The sequence below is a fragment of the Zingiber officinale genome, chromosome 9B (assembly GCF_018446385.1).
Source record: "Zingiber officinale cultivar Zhangliang chromosome 9B, Zo_v1.1, whole genome shotgun sequence".
Lineage (NCBI taxonomy): Eukaryota > Viridiplantae > Streptophyta > Magnoliopsida > Zingiberales > Zingiberaceae > Zingiber > Zingiber officinale.
Genome location: NC_056003.1, coordinates 35,841,428 through 35,863,594, shown reverse-complemented (window position 1 = coordinate 35,863,594; position 22,167 = coordinate 35,841,428). Strand labels below are relative to the sequence as shown.

General features: G+C 41.3%; 2 protein-coding genes across 2 annotated transcripts; one reads left to right on the top strand and one right to left on the bottom strand.

Moving 5' to 3' along the window:
• Positions 1-2,988: 2,988 nt before the first annotated feature.
• Positions 2,989-5,252, bottom strand: LOC122022269 (probable indole-3-acetic acid-amido synthetase GH3.1). Its single transcript, XM_042580225.1, has 3 exons — positions 4,780-5,252; positions 3,798-4,702; positions 2,989-3,727 (listed from the first exon to the last, which is right to left on the bottom strand). Exons 1-3 carry the CDS (start codon positions 5,085-5,087, stop codon positions 3,108-3,110), a joined length of 1,833 nt encoding a protein of 610 aa, XP_042436159.1. The 5' UTR covers positions 5,088-5,252; the 3' UTR covers positions 2,989-3,107.
• A 10,703-nt stretch (positions 5,253-15,955) lies between these two features.
• On the top strand, positions 15,956-18,087 carry LOC122022932. The gene is made up of 4 exons (XM_042581037.1): positions 15,956-16,002; positions 16,090-16,307; positions 16,710-16,957; positions 18,072-18,087. The coding sequence occupies exons 1-4, from the start codon at positions 15,993-15,995 to the stop codon at positions 18,085-18,087; spliced, it is 492 nt and encodes a 163-aa protein (XP_042436971.1). The 5' UTR covers positions 15,956-15,992.
• Positions 18,088-22,167: the final 4,080 nt, after the last annotated feature.

Below are 22,167 nucleotides of genomic sequence, written 5' to 3'. Positions count from 1 at the left end.
TAAAAGCAAGACAATAGTTATTAGCTTATGTTCAGTATTTTACTTTCTCAGTGGCACTGTACTGGATTAGATATCCATTGGGTTGGACTCCCATAGTCGTCCCTAGGTTCAGATAACCAAGTAACCCTACTAAATTTGGGACTTGCAAACCCGGGTTTAGTTAAGGATGCGCGCATAGCAAGTATAGTTGCCGGGCCCAAACAGCAGCTTGATTATTATTTTAATCTAATTATGAATATAGTTTTCAAACCCCACGAAATAGTTATGTGAGTTCAGTACAGCTTTAGCATCAGATCAGTATTAGCTTAACTCAGTTTTAGTATCAGTTTAATTCTCTTATTGCTACAATGTGATAGTTTATGATTAGCTCTTATTGCCATGATCAGTTTCTAAATTCTATGTTTTGTATGTCATGCCATGCTTAGTATATTCAGTTGTATTTCAAATAGCATGTTTTCAAATCATAATTGCACCGTATGCATGTTTTAGTGAGGTAGATGGTTTCTTACTAAGCGAAAGCTTACAGATACTTTTTCCTTATACTGCAGATAAAGGTAAAGGAAAGATGGACTAGCGGAGGCTGGAGGACAATGCTACGAAGATGCGTGTGGGCAGGAACTGGGAATAAAGATCTTAGGGAATTGTAGCAAGCTTTGCTTTAAGCATTAGAACTTTTTAGTGTTTTATCATTTTGCACTTTAATTTGTTAATTGTTATGAATTAGTTAACCATGCACTCTATTATGCTTAGAACACTAGATTTTATGATGTTAGAATGTTAGTTATTATTGTTAGGGTGTTCTTAGTCATTTTTGGAGTCATTATAAGTGATTTGGCACGAGACAGTGCTGAAATCAGACCTTTGGCATGAAATCAGAAACTCGAATCGATCAGTTGATCGATTCGAGGGTTCCCAATCGATCGATTGATCGACTGGGCAACTCGTCTCGCGAACAGTAGACGTCTGGATCGATCAGCCGATCGATCCAGCCAATTCCGTCGCAAATAGAAGGCTCTGGGATCGATCACTGGATCGATTGGACAGTCTGGATCGATCAGCCGATCGATCCAGAATATCGCCCCGAGCACAGTAGCGTGCTGGATCGATCACTGGATCGATCCAACCTATGTCCCGCATACAGTAGCCGGCTGAATCGATCACTGGATCGATCCAATTATTCCAATCGATCTGTGGATCGATTGGGAGGTCTGATAACAGCTGGAAAATATTTATTTCAGTTCCTTGACCATAGGGGATGTAGTATATGCTAGGTATACTTTAGATTACACCCCTTAGCATGTATAGAATCAAGAAAAGTTAATAGTTTAGAAAAATTTTAATTAGTACAGCTTCCGCATCTAGATTTAATGATGGTCAGGGAATAGTTTAGCACAGCATATTGTGACGATCGGCCTTACAGCTAGTCAGTAAAAGGCGGGTCGTTACACGAGCATAAAGCCGGGTGAATAAAGGCCGAGTGAGCGCCCACACACTCATATATGCTCGGTCGGCCAAAGTCCGTCCAAGCGTAAAGGCATTTAGCCATATATAAGATTCTTAGCATATTACTGGCCGACTGCAAGCCGAGTGAGCACCCACGCGCTTATATATGCTCGGTCAAGCAAAGCCTGTCCGAGCATAAAGACTTTTAGCATTATATAAGATTCTCAGCATATTACCGGCTGGCCGCAGACCGAGTGAGCACCCACGCGCTTATATATGCTCGGCCGGGCAAAGTCGGCCCGAGCATAAAGGTATTTAGCCTTATATATAACTCTCAGCATATTACTAGTCGACACACAGGGCGAGCGAGCACCCACGTGCTTATATATGCTCGGTCGGGCAAAGCCCGCCCAAGCATAAAGGCATTTAACCTTATATAAGATTCTCAGCACATTACCGGTCGACTGTAGGCCGAGCGAGCACCCAGGTGCTCATATATGCTCAGTCGGGCAAAGTCTGCCTGAGCATAAAGACATTTAGCTTTATATAAGATTCTCAACACATTACCGACCGACCGTAGGCCGAGCGAGCGCCCACATGCTCATATATACTTGGCCGGACAAAGCTCGCCCGAGCATAAAAGACAAGTTCAACAGGAAGCATTCTTAACAGTATATACGGGCGGCTTGAATGACCGACCGAGACATATTCAACAAGAGGTAGTCTAAACAGTATATGCAGCAGGCTTGAACGATCGGCCAAGATATATTCAACAGGAGGTAGTCTGAACAGTATATACGGTCGACTTGAATAACCAGCCGAGACATATTCAACGGGAGGTAGTCTGAACATTATATATGGCCGACTTGAACGATCGGCCGATACATATTCAGCAGGAGGTAATCTAAACAGTATATACAGTCGGTTTGAACGACTGGCCGAGATATATTCAGCAGGAGGTATTCTTAACAGTATATACGATCGGCTTGAATAACCGGCCGAGACATGCTTAACAAAATATTTGGCGGAAAATATCTATTAGAAGCTTCTTCAATTATGATGACGCGCCTCCATTATAAATACAAGTCATAGACGACAAAATGAGTACATCTGGGGTAAAAAAAGACTCCTTAAAGGATTATTGTACAAAGTATAAAAGATAACTTCATCTCTAAACAAACTCTAACGAACCGGAGACCACTTCACAACTACAAAGGTCACGTGAGGTAGTATAAAAGGAGAATTCTCTCCGTTGGCAAGGTACGTAAGTTCTAGCATTCAAACTCTTCAGTTACTGTCTACTTCTTCTTCTTCCATTTGTGAGAGAAACTGACTTGAACGTCGGAGGGTCTAGTCAGGGATCCCTACCTCGGTCTTATGTCACTAATATTTTGTTGGCTCGTCTCACTGTGCGTAGGAGCGTTGAGGAGTTCTCTTAGATATTTAAAGGTCATCTTCATCGGAGGTCATCGTCATTCATCGGAACCCGTACTCATATTCGTAGATTTCATATATGATCAATAATAATAATAATAATAATAATAATAATAATAATAATAATAATAATAATAATAATAATAATAATAATGTAAGATTTAAACAAGAGAGAAAAATCCATTATTCAACTGTACAATTTAGCATTAGAACAAACGAGTTGCGAGCAGTTAGACGGGGTTGTGGTCTTCGTCGTGGTTGTTGGTCCATTGCTTGTGGCCGGGCCTCCAGTTGGGGCAGTTGGGGCTGAAGTAAGAGGCCTTGACCCTCGCGTCGAGCAGCTCCACCAGCGGCCCCGCCTGCACGCACCGCGGCGCCTTGTACTGGTTGAAGGACGCGCCTTGGCTCAGCGCGTAGTCCATCAGCTTGTCGAACGTCCCCTTCTCCACCTCGCGGATCTCCAGCGGCCCGATCGACTGGTCGCACGCCCGGCCCTGCCGGTACACGCTGTTCAGCGCCTCCTCCACCGCCATGCAGCAGTCCTCCATCGCCGCCGCGAGCACCGGCGACCGATCTCGATCCCCGCCCAGCAGCTCCCAGTACAGGACGTAGTGCCCCGGACCCGAGCTCCCGCCCGTCTCAGCGTAGCTCGTGTAGTCCGCCAACGCCGCGCCGAACTGCTCGAGGTTCCGAGCAGCCGCGCCCACCGCCCCCTGCAGCTCCACCTCGTCCGTCTTCTCTGCATCGAGGCTCAGAACTACGTTCTTCCGCCGCACGAATTTGAACTGCGGCGCCTTGTTCTTGAATCCCGACACCCGCAGCACGTCGCCGATTCTGTACCTATACAGCCCTGAAATGCATGCAACTTACTTGACCTCCGCTTTCGATGCCAAATTTCTTGTATATACGATTTAACTTGCCGGGATAGGTGGTGACGACGAGCTCGTACTCGTGGCCGAGTTTGACGTCGACGAGGTCTACGAGGTCATCGACATCGGCTTTGTCGTTGCTGCTGTGTTGGAGGTCGAGGAACTCGAAGTAGGCCATGGTGGGGATGAGCGTGTAGGCGACGTCGCTGGGGTCGCAAAGGGGGTTGAGATTGATGCCGAAGTAGCACTCGGAGGAGGCGTACATGGCGGAGACCAGAGGGAGGCCGCCGCTGTAGAATTCGAGGGTGGGGATGTACTGCGCCATGGCGCCCGTCACGATGACGTCGACATACTTGGTCCCAGGCCAGAGCCGCGGGATGATGCCCTTCCACGAGCTCTGCTGACACTCGGCCTCGATCCGCAACGCGAGGTCTGGGTCAGGACGGCACAGCACGCGCGAGACTGCTTCGCGCACGCCGCCGTCGGTGACGTGAGCCGGGTCGAGCTCGCCGTCGCGGATGTCGCGGCACAAGCTCCTCCAGTGCTTCTCGAGGAAGCGGAGGGCGCGGATGAATCCGGAGGCGAAGACAGCGCCGACTCGGACCACCTCGTCGCGCTGGACGAGGCCGCAGAGCAGCTGGGAGTACATGCTCTGGTAGGGGTCCGGGCAGAGCACCGCCTCGTTGGGGCTGGTGTAGGAGTTGAAGGGATCGTCGCGTGGCCGGTCGAGGAAGTGGCGACTGTTGTAGTAGCTGGTGAGCACTGGGCGGGCCACGAGACCGCCGGGCGTCTGTGTCTCTGCCTTCACGAACAGCAGGTACATCCCCTTCCTTCCGTCCACCCCCGGCACGAACTGCCCCATCACTGGCATTAGCAAACTGTACAACAGACTTCGCCGGTCGAGCTCCTCCTCGATCGTCGGCATCAGCTTCCGCTCCCCTCCCGAGGTCCCCGAGCTGATATTCCACCAAAGATTGCCTGAGACCACTGATCTCGCAGGATTAAGCAGACAAGAACGAACTGTTCATAATACCTCGTGAGGAACTCTGAGATGGGGCGGCCGGAAAAGATGGGGGAGGTGTCGCCGTGGGCGACGCGAAGGATGTCCGGCTGCAGGTCTTCGTAGGTGACGACAGGGATGAGACGCTTGAACGCGTCGGGGTCGGCCCCAGCGCGGCCGGAGAGGCCATGCCGGCGGAGGTACTCGGCGGCGGCGTTCTGCCCAAGTATTTCGCCCAGCACACGCCGTTGGACGACGTCAGCATTCGCCGTGACGTGCTCGATGAATTCGAGCGCCTTTAGGTGCGCCTCCGGCGGCGTGATCTTCCCTGCCTCTGGCATGGTTTAAACTTCACAATAGTAACGATGGATCGATAAACAACAAGATTGAAATGATTTGATTTAATGAAGATGGCGTCGGTGTTTGATCGATGCGTGTGAGGAGAGGAAGACGGCGAAGAGCTTTTATAGAAAGGAGAAGATCGTGGGGGCAAGGAATATTTGCATAGATTAATACCCAAAAATAGGCGTCTTATCTAGCAAATTAATAAAGAAATTTGTGAAGATGAAGAGTGTTTTCGTCAACTTCGTGAAATTTCAATTGATGTAATATTTTTCGATAAGTTTTATGTATTCAATTTTCCATAATAATTTCAATAATATATTTTAAAAAGAAATATGATATAATCCCAAACCGTGTTGACTAATGTGAGGTTTTAAATTTCAAACGAAAATAATTTTTGACTCAGGATTTGGAATCAGATTTTGTCTATCATCACATGTGTAAAATTCGAAAACCTACGTTTATTATGGGTGGAATGCGTAATCGTCAAATTTTCAATCCCAAATTCTACTGTTTAAATTCTTTTCAGGGTATTTTTACTATTTTTGGTAATTTTTATTTTTTTTAGGTATTTAGGTTAATTTTCATATATATGATTTTTTTTAAAGAGGATTTGTCTTTATCTGCGTCTTAATTTGAGTTAAGCTCATTAAGTTAATTACTTTCCTTTTCAAATAAAAATTTATTTCTTTTCTTTACGGAATTGGAATTAAGATATATTAATTGTATTTTTTTTCTTATTTGAGTCTTAGTTGTGGTATATATAAGAGACATATTTAGATATTGAGGGGATAACCCTCTAATTTTAATAAAAAGTTTTCTTCTCTCCAATTTTAATAAAAAGTTTTCTTCTTAATTTCTCTTAAACTTAGTATATTAAATTAGAATCTAGTATATTTTCTATCAAATTAAGCATGACTCTTTTTTCACCTGAATTGAATGGAAAATATACTATATTTCCTTTAAATAGTGCTTAATTGGATGGAAAATATACTAAATTCTCTTTAAATAATGCTGAATTTAGGAGGAATTATATTAAGCAGGAAAAAAACCGTACTCAATTTCCCACTCTCTAACCAAACATAATGGATATTATTAATTTACCTAATTGCCTCTTATCTTTTTTATATATAAAAAGTTTTAAAATGAGTATAATTTCTCTTAAATTTAATATATTAAACTAGAATCTAGTATATCTTCTATCAAATTGAGTCTAACTCTTTTTTTTTTAACTTAATTGGATAAAAAATATATTAGATTCTATTTAAATTGTGCTGAATTTAGGAGAAATTATATTAAGCGGAGATTCTATTTAAATTGTGCAACTCTTATCTTTTTCTCCTTTTAATCTTATGTGGTCGGCCCCATGCTTGGACACCAAGCATGGTTTGGTCGACCACTACTTGGGCTCCAAGCTTATGCTTGGTCAGCCCCCTTGCTCCAAGCAAGGTTATGTCCGGCCCATTACTTGGATAAGAAGTGGATTTAGTGGATACAAGGTTTTATAGCGCCTACAACAGGGACCGAGAGGAGAAATTGGTTTTGGTCTCCCGATGAGTTTGAGCTTCCTGTGTTCGCCCTGAACACCTAGCTCAACTTCATCAATAATAACTCATACCACTAAAGAGTTATTATTGAACTACCACACCAATCCCAAATTACATTATGAGCTCCTTCTTATTATGAGTGCATTAATCTCCCTGTGTTTAAGATATAGAATGTCTACTAATTAAATGAGTTACTGACAACTCACTTAATTAATATCTAACTCCAAGAGTAGTACCACCCAACTTCATTGTCATGCCGGACTAAGTCCACCTGCAGGGTTTACATGACAATCCTTATGAGCTCCTCAAGGGGACATCATCAACCTAGATTACTAAGACACAGTTGCATTCTATAATCAACAACACACCATATAAATAATATCATTTCTCAACTTGCCGACTGACACGAGTTATACTTGGGCTCCTCGCCTATAAGCGTGGGGGCAAACTCACTTATACTTAGGCTCCTCGCCTGACAGATTTATAAGTGAACTTGCACTCGCACCTATTTCAGACTCTCATGTCGTTTGCCTGAGTTATAACCGAGCTTACCCTCGCTCCAGTCCCAGACTCTCGTGCCATCTGGTCGAGTTATAAGAAATCTTGCGCTTGCGCTTGTTCCAAGCTCTCGTGTCGCCCGACCAAGGTATAAACGAGCATGCTCTCACGCTTATCCTAGACTCTAGTGCCGATCGACCGACTTATAAGAGAGCTTACCGTCATTCCAGTTCTAAACTCTCGTACTAACTGGCCGAGTTATAAATGAGCTTGCCCTCACGCCTATTCAAGACTCTCATACCGCTAGGCCAAGTTTTAAGTGAGCTTGCTCTCATACCTATTCCAGACTCTCGTGCCGCCCGACTTAGTTATAAAAGAGCATGTGCTCGTGCCTGTTCCAGACTCTCATGCCGCCCGACCAAGTTATAAGAGAGCTTTCCCTCATACTTGTTTAGACTCTCATGCCGTCTGACCGAGTTATAAGTGAGTTTGCCCCCACGCTTGTCCTAGACTCTAGTGCCACCTGACTGAGTTATAAGGGAGCTTTCTCTCTCGCCTATTCTAGACTCTCATGCCGCCTGGTCGAGTTATAAGCAAGTAAGCCCTTGCACCTGTTCTAGACTCTTGTGACACTACATCGAGTTATAAGTGAGTGTGCCCTTGTGCCTATTCCAGACTCTTGTACCGCCCGATCGAGTTGTATTCGACCATACCCTCATGCTTGTTCCAGACTCTCGTGTTGATTAGCCAAGTTATAAGAGAGCATGCCCTTGTATCTATTTTAGACTCTTGTGTCTCCAGACTGAGTTATAAACGAGCGTACTCTCGCGCCTGTCCCAGACTCTTGTGTCGCCCGGCTGAGTTATAAGCAAGCTTGCCCTAGCACCTGTTCCAGACTCTCGTACCACTCGGCCGAGTTATAAGTGATCTTGTCCTCACATCTGTCCTAGACTCTCATGCTGCTTGGCCGAGTTATAAGTGAGTCTACCCTCGTGCTCAATGATCAGTTGGTTTGTTGTTCTTAACTCTTGCCATAACTGTAAATTATTCAAAAGGACAAGGCTCCCAGAATAAACCCAAGTGGTCGCATTAGGACAAAGCATCCGAGCAGAGGCACAAGAAACACCAGTGTCTAGTCAGTTGGGTTTGCAACCTCTTTCAACTAGACTTGAAGGGGAGATTAGTGATATGATGAATAAGGTGATACCCCTAAAGTTGGGTTTGAAGTCAAGAAAGTCAACTGATATGACAGTCAAAGTTAAGGAGGGGTCAACACTCGGAGCTAGTGCAAGCGCGCAACTCGTCCAAAAAGCTTAGTCGATCGGACCTTTGTCTGATTAGATCTTGAGTTACTCCTGGCACGATGTAAACCTTCTTGGTTCCATTCAGAGCAAAGTCCCCAAGGAAGTAGAACTAAGTCCTCTTAGTCTGTTCGGGTATATTCGACATAAGGTCCAACCAAACATTATTTCCGAGCGAATGTCAAATTCCCAGAATAAACCTGAGTGGATTTAAGTCGGTCAAATTTACGGAGCTCAGCTCCCCACTCAGAAGCAAGACTCCCAGCTTATATCCACCCGACCCAAAGTGTCGGTTGGACCTTCTAGAACTTGGCTCCTCATTTTTCAGGGGCAAGTCTCTCAACATATAGCCAGTCGGCGCTCAGGAGCTCAGCTCCCCACTTCTTCTGAGCACGACTCCCAGTATATTTTTGGTCGGCCCAAGAGTTGGCCGGACTCCTTATAGAAGATAATATTATTAGAGAATTATAATAACCTATTAGAGAGTATCAGTTACTCACCAGGAAATATTCTACTACTCTGATATATACAACTCCACTAACCCATATTCTGACATGAGACATTTTCCACCATCTCATTAATTGCAGAGATTATGAGAGACGGTATAAAAAGGGGGAATCCTCTTCGTTGGCGAGGTATGATTTTACACATGCAAAAACACCTACAGGCATATGCATCTATGACAGTTCTACTATTCATCTTCTTCTCCATTTTGCTCAACTACTGTTTGACTTGAGTGTCAAAGTGTTTACGTCATAGACCCTTCCTTAATCCGATGACTTACGTTTTCCTCTTCTAGTTCCTGTTTTTGCCATGCAGGGCTATAGTTTCCAGCTCCAGGTTCGCACGGCCACATTCTACCTCCATCTCAGAGTCTCCATATCGTCGACACTTGAGTCACCTTGAAACCCTTACCCAGCGTGTATCATTTCTACCAACTTCAGACCGAATCACTAACCAAAGATTTGATTACCATAGCTTATTTACTACATAGTTTGAAGAAAAAAAAGATACACCGACGGTATGTTTCCTTGAAAAGATAAGTGATAGATATTTTTTTTAAAAAAAAAGACTTCCTTTAGAAAAGACTAGAATTTATTTATTTTTCCGCTCATCCATGAATTATTTTCTTTTATCAATAAACTCCTCTTTTCTCGTCATCTTCCATCTTTGTTTTCGGAGGTGGATTGATATGGGAAAGTTGATTAGCTTGAGTAGACTGAGCAATTTAGTCAGACTATTTGGTCTTAGGTTGATTGGATCAATATGTATAGTGCTAGTCAGTCAGACTTTGTCTAGCCAGTTGCTCCTATTGATCTAGTTGGTCTGGCCATGTCAGTCAAACAAGTTCATGCAGGTTAATCATTTGAGTCAAACGCTCTAGTCAAGTTAGGTAGCCCAAGCAAGATGGTTAGCACACTTTCTCTACCTAACCCCAACTCAACCTATTATAATTGAGAAAATATTTTTCCATCTATATACGCTACAGATATAAAAATATTATCAATATCTTTTTAATCAGATCAAATTAAATAACAAAAATCTATTTTTTAAAAACATATTTTTATAAATAATTTATTTTTCAATAAATTTAATGAAGAATCTTACTTCATTTAATACACAACACAAATAGTTATATATATCCCTATTAACACACAAATATAATTTCTGATCGAGGCCAATTTTAAATTAATATACAAAATTTCAAATCCCTTAAGGTAAAATCTACTCTAATTCTTTACCTTCTTACTTATATTTGATAGGAAGGGTATTAGAAAATTTTCAAATGCTGAAAAAATATATATCATAATCACTAAAATGGTATATAAGCTCCTATGAATATGAATTTTATAGAGTGGTCTTCTACAATATTTCTTAGAGAGAATCCATTTCTAATCATCCCATCGTGTCTCATTGACCATTTCATCATCAATGATCAAGATTTTATAAGAGAGATAGAGTCCCTTCATAAAATTTAACAGCCACTCGATACTTGTATCTTTCTATTTTATTTTAATCCTTATATACAAAATTATCTCTATTTAATCTCTTAATTTGGCTATCAATCATTTCAGATTTCACCTTCGATTCCACACTCAATATGAATTTATCAAGCTAGCTAGTTTCATAATGTGCAACAGTGAGTAAATTAACCAACAACTCCATTAATCACTCATCTGTTCCACCAAAAGCATGCTGAAGAAAACACAGTAGTGCATGGCAAACTCATCAGCTTAATTAGCTGCTGCATGTTTAACGGCAGACTCTGCAGAAGAGGAGGATGTTTAACGGCATGTCGGACTTCCCCCGCGACGGCCGCTGTCACCCCCCGGCACGCCCTTCAACATCGCCGCCCATGCCCGCCATCTTCCCCCAGTCTCGCTCTCTCCCGCCATTGGTTGCTGTTCACTTCATCCAGCTGAAAACCCTAGACACCGATCCGATATTCACGTTGCGTGTCGCCAACCCCTAACTGCACGCGCGCATGCATGGCCCAGACATTTACGTCGTCCTGTCGTCGTCGCTGCCACAACCCTAGACCATGCTCGCCATTAATGCACGGCTAGCTAGCTGCAGTAATTAACTGAGGTTAATATAATGTATCGTTAGCTTCTTTGCTTTGTTCTTTTTCTCTAGCGACAGCGTGGTGTATGGGGATGAGGACGATGGATGGATGCAGCTCCGTGCATGCTTTAACCTTCTCAGTTGGGGCATGCAGACGTAGACATGGCATTTACGTTGCACAGATAAGCTTTGTCTCTGGCTGTGATATCCATGCTGATCATACTGATTTGTGTGAGCTGTGTACTTGATCTTTCCTGTACTTCTTTGTTGCTTAAAAAGAGGACAACATCTTTCAACCTCTTAATTCGAAAGAAGAGGATGAAAGAAAGAGATCGAGCAAAACAACAAGATAAAAACGCACAAAAGGAGAGGAGACGAGAAAGGAGAAGAAGAGTTATCATGGTTCGACGACTTGCCTACTCCATAAAACGGTTGAAGTTTTATTAAATTTTCTCTACACAGGAGAATCACATCTAATAATTCTTGTGATTATTGTTGTATAATAGGTTTACAATCATCTCTATAAATAGTGAAAAACCCCAAATCCAGTAAAATCGTAACAAATTTTGTTATGAAAAATCACAATAGAATTCTGTTATGAAAAATCATAACAAAATTCAGTTATATAAAATCATAACAGAATTTAATTACGAAAAATTTTAATAGAGTTTTTTTCCATGACATCCATCGCATTGACCTTCATCCAAATATGAGTCATCCGTTAACAATCTTCACCTTGGCGAATATTCACCCCTTCGAAGAACACGAGTATTTGAACAAAACTCTACCTGGATCTCTGGGTCTGGGCTTTGTTCCTCTGACATTTAGAGATATGGATTAAGTTCAAGCAATGCTTGAACTTCTCTATTGTCACTGGCTTTGTCAGCTTGTCTGCAACATTATCTACAGTGTGAACCTTCTCAAGTTAAATTTCCCCGGAAGCAAACAGCTATTTGATCTTGTGAAACCATACATCAATGTATTTGGTTCTTGCATGATACACTTGATTTTTGACCAAATAGATAACACTCTGACTATCGCAAAACAACTTGACTCCACCTTACTGAATGCCCAATTTTCTGACCAACCCTGTAAGCCATAAAGCTTCCTTCGTTGCTTCAGTTGCTTCTATGTACTCCGACTCCATAGTAGACAATGTAACAATAGATTGTATCATAGATTTCCAACAGATAGGTCCTCCTGTCACAGTGAACACGTATCCTGTAGTAAACGTCATGTTATCTAAATCTCCTACATAGTCTGCATCTACGTACCCAGCAACTGAAAGATCTTCCGGTTGTCTACTGAATATGATGTCATAATTAGCTGTATTTCTCAAGTATATGAAAATCTACTTGCACCCTATAACTTTCTCTCCTTCAAGAAGTTCCACTAGATCCCACGTTTTGTTCTTATGCAATGACTCCATCTCCTTCGCTATAGGACCCGTCCACTTGTCCTTCTTAGAGCTATGCATCGTCTCCTGAAAAGATGTAGGGTCTCCGCTACTAGTGATAAGCGCATAAAATATCAAGTCTTCGAATCTATATTTGGTGGGTGGTTTTACGACTCGTCTCATTCTACCACCAGCTATAGTGCAATGCTCCGTGTGCTCTGAGCGAAACTCATCAGAGTCATGAGTCTTTAGCTCCACATACACAACATCTTCTTCATGTTCCTCTGTAGTGTTTCCTTTCCTTCTTCATGAATACATTGTAGCATAGTATTCTGGTCAAACACCACATCTCTGTTGATCACCACTTTATTTGCCTTAGGATCCCAAAGCTTGAAGCCTTTAACTCCTTTTTGATACCCCATAAAAATGCACTGCTTTGACTTTGCATCCAGCTTTGATCTTTCCTCACTAGATATGTGCATATATATTGGACATCCAATAACTCGAAGATGAGAGTAATCTACTTGATTTCCTGTTCATACTACCTCTGATACTTTGCCTTCTAGTGTTGCCCTTGGTAATCTATTAATGAGATAACATGTCATGTTAACTGCTTCTGCCCAAAAAATCTTTGCTAGCCCTGCATTCAACCTAAGACATCTTGTCTTCTCAATGATTGTTCTATTCAACCTTTTTGCCACTCCATTATGCTGAGGTGTTCTATGAACCGAGAAATACCTCATTATCCCATGCTACTTATAAAATTTCTGAAACTTTGAATCTGTGTACTCAGTCCCATTATCTAACCTAAGGCATTTGATCTTCCTTCCAGTCTGGTTCTCCACTTCAATTTTTCATAGTTTAAACTTTGAAAAAGTTTCTAACTTGTGACGCATAAAGTATACCCAGACCTTTTGTGAGTAATCATCAGTAAAACTCACAAAATACAAGTGCCCTCCACGTGATGCTACACTGGATGGTTCCCATAGATCCGTATGTACGTAGTTCAAAATCCCCTCCGTCTTATTTGTTGCTGTCTTGAATTGCACTTTGCTTTGTTTCTCAAGAACATAGAATTTGCAGAATTCAAGCTTGCACGTCTTGATACCCTTCAACTAATCTCTCTTGTGAAGTTTTAACATTCCACGTTCACCCATATGCCCTAGCCGTATATGCCACAAGACTGTATTATCTGATTCAGATTCCACTGAGGCGACTCCACCTACAATTGTAGTCCCTATCAACTTATAGTTGTTTCCTGTTACTTTTTGTCCTTTCATTACTGTCAGAGCTCTCTTATTGACTTTCAACACCCTACTTACTAATTTGTAATTGCAACCAATACCATCCAGTGTGCCTAGTAAGATCAAATTCTTCTTTAGATCTAGTATGTGTCTGACATCACATAAAATTCTGATCACATCATCAAACATCTTATTTTTGACATTCCCTATGCCGATAACTTTGCATGACGCATCATTTCTCATCAACACTGAACCAGAATCCATTTCCCTATAGGTGTCAAACCAATCCTTATCTGGAGTCATGTGATATGAACATGCAAAGTAAAAAATCTATGCATCCGTCAGCTGCTCCGAACTCGACATAACTGATAGGATATCTCTATTATTGCTCTTTGAATTTTCCTTTTCAACTATGTTTATAGATTTTGCCGAACTACCTTTGTTCTCTGCAATATGTTTCTTTATCTTTAGACAATATCTTTTGATATGACCTTTGCCTCCACATTTGTAGAACGTGATCACCTTCTTCCTTCTCGACTTAGAATGAGACTTGTTGTCATTACCAGATCCATGTCGAGATTTGTTCCTACCATGCTCTTGGTTACTATTTACCACAAGTCCTTCTCCTTAAGAAACTTCATCCACTACAACAAAAACTGCAAACAACAACACCCCTACGACAACGGTTTTAAGAGAAAGCGTTGCATATTTGCTCAAAGACAACGGTTTTTGCCAAAACCGTTGTCTTTGAACTCCCTATTAAATATAAAAGACAACGGTTTTGGCAAAAATGTTGTCATTGAGCGTTTTTTTTTAAACGACAACACTTTTTACAACGGTTTTATAAACCATTGTCTTTATCCGCGTTTTTAGTAAATTTGGTCATTTTCCCGCTCGCTGTTTTCCTTTCCCTCGCTGTTTTGTTTTCGGCGCAGTGTTTTTCCCTTCGCGCTCACGAACCTAGCCACTTTACTTTCTCCTTCGTCGCGATGGAATCAACGAACTGGTGGGAGGCGACTCCGGCCTCCGCTCCCTCCCTCCCTTCTTCCTCCACGACCTCAACACTATCCATAGCTCCAATCGTCTTTTTGTAATAGAAACTTCTCGATATCTCTCAAATCCCTTCCGCCTCCGCATTTTTTGTCGCATTCCCATTCCCACAGCCACGACCATCTCCCCCTCTCCCAGCCTCCATCGTTTTCCTCTCATCGTGCTCCGAAAGATGGCCGATCTGACCCCAGCTATGGTCCGACCCCAACCTCTTCTCTCACCTCCTGAACGCCTGCTGCCTACTCCCTTCGCCGCGCTCCCTCCGCCTAGGCCGTCAGCTCCACACAATCATAGCCATCGTCGGCGCTGCCTCTTTCCACCGCTTCACTGGAAACCACCTTTTCCACATGTACCTCAAACTTGGCCGGGTCCCCGCCGCCCGCGCCGTGTTTGACGCAATGGCATGTCGAAACGTGATGTCCTTCAACATCCTCATCGGCGGCCTCATCCACAACGGGGACATCAACGCTGCCCGCAAGTTGTTCGATGAAATGCCAGAGAGGAACCTCGCCACCTGGAACGCCATGATTGCCGGGCTGGCTCACTTCGAGCTCGATGAGGAGGGACTCGAGTGCTTCCTGAGGTCGAGGAGGGAGGGCCTGCGTCCCGATGAGTTTGGTTTGGGAAGCACCTTGTGATGCTGCGCTGGATTGAAGGATGCAGGTTCTGGTCGCCAAATCCATGCCTTCGTGGTTATCAATGGGTTTGAGCAGGACATGTGTGTTGGGAGCTCTCTAGCTCACATGTACATGAGAAGTGGTCATCTTAAAGAAGGAGAAAGGGTTCTGAGAGGATTGCCTTTCCTCAATGTGGTCTCTTGCCATACTGTGATTGCAGGAAGAGCACAAAATGGGGACCCTGAAGGGGCCTTCCACCATTTCATCCTCATGAAGAATGTCGGATTGTTGTCAGACCATGTAACCTTTGTTAGCACCATTTCATCCTCTGTTCTCTTTTACAATTTTCATGTTTTCTTTTTCACATTTTGTCAATCTTTAATCAGATTTCTTTAATGGAGAAGTTAATATACAATCTTTGACACCGAAAGCGAAGGTATGATACTCTTCTTACCAGTTCTTTTCGAATCTTATGGCTATCTATGCTGCTTGTTCATATTAAATCACTGTTACAGTTGCTATTTTTATGCCTCTGAATCCAGGAAATTAGAAGAACAGCAGCAACAGGAAGGTCCTGACTTCTCCCATTACAATTAGAGATTACGTACAATCTTGAAACCCCATACGAGTTGATGGATTCGTCGGGTGCTGATTGGAGTTCGGAATCCGAGTTAGAGCTTCAGGAGATGTTATTGGGTACTTTATATTCAATCTTAATTAGAGCAGCAATTAGATCTAGCCTTCATATCCCATGATTATCCTGACAAAAATGATTATCTGCAGGTCTGGCATCTTCTGACGAATTCAAGAAGAACACGAGAATCATGAAAGAAATGATCAATGATGTGATCAGCAAGGTAAACAAGCCACTCAGTAAAGGCGAGGTCTTGTGGCGCTTGATGATACAGCTCGACCTTGATGTTGGTCGTGATTGTTCTAGGATTTTTGCTATAGGGACGCATGTTGCTTGGCCTACACGTTGGGTAGTGATGAAAAATGAGGTAAATTTCTGACTCATTCGGCCACCACACCGTGAGTACAAATTTAATTCTTCATTGGGAATTTTTGAGGACTTGTTTCAGCAACCACAAATTTTCAGCTTCTGATTTGGTCAGTGTATGTTTTCTGGTTTTTTTTCTCATTTGCTTGGCATAGTTGTTTAGCTGGATTTTTCCAACCAAACCTTCTTAGATTTTGATTGAAGGTTGTACGTATTTGTTGGATAAAATTTAGTAATACAAGATATATAAGATCTAGCACACCCATGTAATCTGTACATTGAGGTTACATGCGTGAACAAGAACATTGATGGTAATTGAAACCCAATTAAAGGGTTGTTCAGAAAGATGCTGAACATAAGTGATAGAACTTTCCACTAACATTTTTATATTTGCAATTTGTAGAAGCCTCAAAGGAAGAAAAGTATTGCAAAAAGAAGTAATCCTGTCTTGCCATCAAATGTGCCACGGTCATTACATTTATTGTACTGTTACTCTATGCGTGTTTTGGACAGCCCTGAAAAAACTATATCAATTATTTTTTATCATGATTTCTTTGACCATGAGTACGAACTTCTAGTGAACATTGAAGATATCACATCTTTTTATGAGTTGGAGTCAATATCTGCTAATTGTCTGGTTGCTTACATGTGGTAAGTTTTCGCATCACTCATTTTTTTCATTTTATTTGTATTAACATACTAACATTTTTTTGCTTGAATGGAAGGTTTCTCTTCAAAAAGATGAAAAAAGAAAACAAGGTTGATAAGTTCAGATTTGTGGATCCACAAACACTTCCAGTACATGTGGTAAGTTTTTGCATCACTCATTTAATCTATATGCCTGTTAGTGATTGCTTGAGAATAATGAAATGAAGAGCTTGTAAAGGCATTTTGTGTATGATCCATAGTATATTGATATACAAAACATCTATATACTGCAGTTTGATTTCTTAATAGTTTGCTCTATATACTTTTGCTTGGATGAGCAGTGCAAATTACCCGTGAATTGCATGTGCATTGCAGCTAAATTTGTTAGATTTTCTTTTTGTATTGATGAAATGGAATGAAAAATCTATTTTTCCAGCTAGAATGTAGTGAATGTTATAGCTCTTAATCTACGCTTATTTGATTGACACTTTGGTTCTTTTAAGTGTCCTATGTAATAATTAAAGCTGTGCGTATGTGATTTCTATTTTGAGGAATTTGTGGAATTGTTTTAGCTCTACAAACAATTAACCCTACCATAACTCATCATGATGATCCAATTCTTTTTGTTCAAGTTTTAATTGGAAGATTTTGAACCCATGTTTTTTACTTTCACTTATGCGGCTTTTGTCATGGGTCTGTTTATTGCAGATCAATTTGTAGCTCCTAGCAACTTGTTACTTGCAAAATGGAAAAGCATATTGTGCATACCAAATTCTCAAAGGTAATGTAGTCTGGAAAATGGCACAGAAAATTACATGAATATTTTGTTTCAAGATGTTAATGGATGTAATGCACTTTGCATGGATTCTATTGATCTTGGATCATAGTTCACTTAAATAATGTTAGCTGCATGTAGTGCTAATTATTTAGTAAACTATGCTAAGCTAGGTATCACTGCTCCTAGTAGATTCCATGTACTGTTATTCTCTAATAAACACCTCTTTTTGTTTCCTTCATTTGGTTTGTTTTTGCCTTCTATGCACTACAGATTGGTTAATTACATTCTCCTTTTGGAATTCTGGAATTTGATAAATTTTGTTAAATTATTCTCTTGCAGGTCGGACAATACGTGAGGCTTGAGTTTTTTTGATGCAAGAAGTGAGCTTTGTTAGGATGTAGCTTGCCTTGCTAATTTGTAAATTAAAAGCCATATGGAGAACAGCAAATGGAAAACATGTGATTTAATGTATATGGAGAACATTAATGAAAAACATGTGTATTTTGATGAGTAACAACTCATTTTGTATATTTTTGTATATGTGGTTACAAGATGAATTATATATGGATGTTTATTTTGGATTTAATGTAATAAATATTTAGTTTTGTATTGGTGGTTTGCTTATAGTAAAATAAGATTGGTTGTTTGGTATTAATGAACATTAAAGACAACAGTTAAAAATGTTGTAAAAACAAGGTAAACCACAACGAATTTTTTTTTTGTAAAAAGTGATAAAAGACAACGGTTTTATCCGTTGTAAAATATATTAAAACTATTGTAAAAAAAACAAAATGTGTCAAATATTATCTACCATAACCGTTTATATCTGTTGTAAAAAAAGTCTACCACAACGGTTTATTTTTGTTGTTGAAATTATCTACCACAACGGTTTTAAAACGTTGTCGTATCCTTCGTAGCCAAATTTTAAGCATATATACAACAACGGATAAAAACCGTTGTCAAATGTCTACAAAGACAACGGATTCAAAACCGTTGTCGTAGGGCCATACATTCTACAACACCCTCAGTTACAACGGTTTTTTCACCCTACGACAACGGATAATATCCGTTGTCGTTTGCAGTTTTTGTTGTAGTGATTGCTTGTTTTCTTCCTTTGGTGAAAACCTAGCAACGCACCTATGATCTCTTCCAATTTGAGAGTTTCCTTACCTAACATCAAAATAATAACTAAATTTTCATCCGTATGAGATGAAGGTAGAGAATTCAACAACATCAGCGCTTTGTCTTCGTCTTCGTCTTCGATCTTCACATCAACTCGCTTCAGATCGCTCACAATTTGGTTGAATATGTTGATGTGCTAGCTCAGATAGGTTCCTTCTGTCATTTTCAATCCAAATAATTTCTACTCAAGATACAACTTGTTTGTCAAAGACTTTGACATGTATCGACTTTCCAGCTTTTGCCAAACTGCCACCGGTGACTCCTTTTCCATGACATAGTACATCACATAATCCATAAGATAAAGCCTGATTATTGTCACTATCTTTGCTTGAAGTTTTTTCCAATCTGATCTCTCCATATTTTCCGGTTTTGTTTCTCCTAGCGCCTTCACCATGCCTTGTTGCACCAACAAGTACTTGACCCTTCTTTGCCATAATCCGAAGTTTCCGGTTCCGTCAAATTTCACTAATATCAAACTTCGCAGAAGCTGTCCCCGACATATTGAAGAAATATGCTAAAAATTGTAGTTCTTATACCAACTGTTGCGAAAAAGGGGGCAACACATCTCAACCTCATGGTTCGAAAGAAGAGGAAGAGAGAAAGAGATCGCGCGGAGCAACAAGACAAAGATACACAAAAGAAGAGGAGACACAAGGAAGGAGAAGAAGAAGAGAAAGAAGAAGAGTTATCGTGATTCGGCGACGTGCCTACTACACAAAAACGGCCGAAACTTTATTAGAATTCTCTCTACAAAAAAGAACCAAATCCAATAATTCTTATGATAGTTGTTGTATAATATATTTACAATGATCCCTATTAAAAGTACATAAATCCTAGATCCGATAAAATTATATTAAAATTTTATTATGAAAAGTTATAGCAAAATTCTATTATAAAAAATCATAATAAAATTTTATTATATAAAATCATAACAAAATTTTATTAAAAAAATTTTAATAAAATTTTCTTTTATAATACTTAAGGTATTAACTTTCATCTAAATACTACTTATCCGTACAATATTCTCCCAGCTACATCTTTGTCAAGTATGGATTACAATTACGTTAGCAGACATGAAGGATGGCATTAATAGCTGTGAGTGTCAACACTGTTGAGTTTGACAGTAGAAGGGGACATCTGTAGTTGCAAAGTCATATGGTGTCACTTCATCTCACTATATACACCATAATCAACAAGTTTAAATGATCATTTTCATGATAGAATATTATAGTACGAGTGAATAAATTCTGACAAAGGGTTTGCGAGATCATTTAGTGTCATTTATCTACTTGATCTACTGTTGTAATCAACTACTATTGGCATAAAGTTAAAAAAAAAAAGGTAATTGATGAAAGGGCGGCATTTAAAGTTGCCAATACACTTGATTTTCATATTTGTAAAGTGCATATATTTTTTTAATTTTATCCCTTCGACATGGTACAATTATTAAGATATAAAATATTATCATATAAAATCTTAGGATTAAAATTTTACATGTCCGAGCATATCTTCTCTCATGCATTGATCACTTACACTAATGACTAGTAACTACTCATGATTTATCTCTTTCGTATTGATCTACGAACAAATTAATCAAGGTACTAGAACGAATGAATCACTTTTTTCACCACATTTTTATTTTACCCTTCCTATGCATCATTATAATGTTCACATTGAAGAAACACATCATTGAAATGATACCAAAGAATAGCACCAAAATATTTCAAAAATCATTCGAAAATGAGCACTGATACGACGCATGTTCGTGGGGTCAGTCAGATGATGTGGTTAGAAGTTAAGACAACAAGATGGTCAGAAGTTAAGCTTATGTGGAGGTCAGGATGGTCAGAAGTCAGGCTTATGTGGAGGTCAGGATGGTCAGAGGTCAGGATGGTCAGAAGTCAAACTTACGTGGAGGTCAGGATGGTCAGAAGTCATGCTTATATGGAAGTCAGGGTGGTCAGAAGTCAGACTTGCGTGGAGGTCAGGGAAGTCAAAAGTCCAGCCTCCGTGGCTGGTCAGAAGTCAAGCTTATGTGGAGGTCCGAAGTCAAGTTTGCGTGGTCAGGGTCAAAGTCTCAGCTGACGAGGTACGTCGGACAATAGCCAGCCTCGATAGCGATCAATAATTGGGCCCACGGGCCAGGTACAGCTAAGAATTGAACCCACAGGCCGAGTACAGTTGAGAGTTGGACCCGCAGGCCAGGTATAGCTGAGGAGTGGGCCCACAGGCCAGATTAAGGCGCAGAAGGAAATGCCTCGGATGAAACAGGTCAGGAAACAGACCGGGCGTACAGGTCGGGACGTACAAGCGATGGATAACAATAGAGGCAGGTCGGGAAACAGACCGGGCGTACAGGTCGGGACGTACAAGCCATGGATAACAATAGAGAGGTAGGTCGGGAAATAGACCGGGCATACAGGTCGGGACGTACAGGCCATGGATAACAACAGAGAGGCAGGTCGGGAAACAGACCGGGCGTACAGGTCGGGACGTACAAGCCATGGATAATAATAGAGAGGCAGGTCGGGAAACAGACCGGGCGTATAGATTGGGACGTACAAGCTATGGATAACAATAGAGAGGCAGGTCGGGAAACAGACCGAGCGTACAGGTCGGGACGTACAAGCCATGGATAACAACAGAGAGACAGGTCGGGAAACAGACCGGGCGTACAAGTCGGGACGTACAAGCCATGGATAACAATAGAGAGGCAGGTCGGGAAACAGACCGGGCGTATAGGTCGGGACGTACAAGCCATGGATAACAATAGAGAGGCAGGTCGGGAAACAGACCAAGCGTACAGGTCGTGACGTACAAGCCATGGATAATAATAGATGAACGCAGGTTGGGAAACGGATTTGGCGTACAATTCGAGATATACAAGCCAGGGATAACCGTAGACAGATGCAGGTTAGGACACAAACCTAGCTTACAGGTCGGGACATACAAATCATGGATAACAGCAGGCAGAAACAGGTCGGAGTACAGATCTCGGAGTACAGACCCAGCGTCCAGGCACTACAGGACAAACAAGCTAGGGAATCGTAACTGTCTGTCAGAGAATAATCAGTGTGTCAGGGAATATGCTAACAGTCGGGGCTCAATCCCCCTTTGGTTCTGCTGCCGGCCTATGATGAGGCGCCATGTGTCACTCACCGGTAGACAAAGCCTGATAGCCGACATTCCCTGACACATGCCAGGTTCCAAAAACATCCGTTGCAGTATAAAAAGGGATGCTTTGTCCCTTATG

Bases quoted from the DNA above. Each gene is read 5' to 3' on its own strand.
- LOC122022932 (XM_042581037.1), top strand. The intron at 16,308-16,709 runs GTAAATTTCTGA...TGCAATTTGTAG, and splicing joins GGGTAGTGATGAAAAATGAG to AAGCCTCAAAGGAAGAAAAG.
- LOC122022269 (XM_042580225.1), bottom strand. From the start codon at position 5,087: ATGCCAGAGGCAGGGAAGATCACGCCGCCGGAGGCGCACCTAAAGGCG. The intron at 4,703-4,779 runs GTATTATGAACA...GTGGAATATCAG, and splicing joins ATCTCAGAGTTCCTCACGAG to CTCGGGGACCTCGGGAGGGG. The intron at 3,728-3,797 runs GCAAGTTAAATC...CATGCATTTCAG, and splicing joins CGTCGTCACCACCTATCCCG to GGCTGTATAGGTACAGAATC.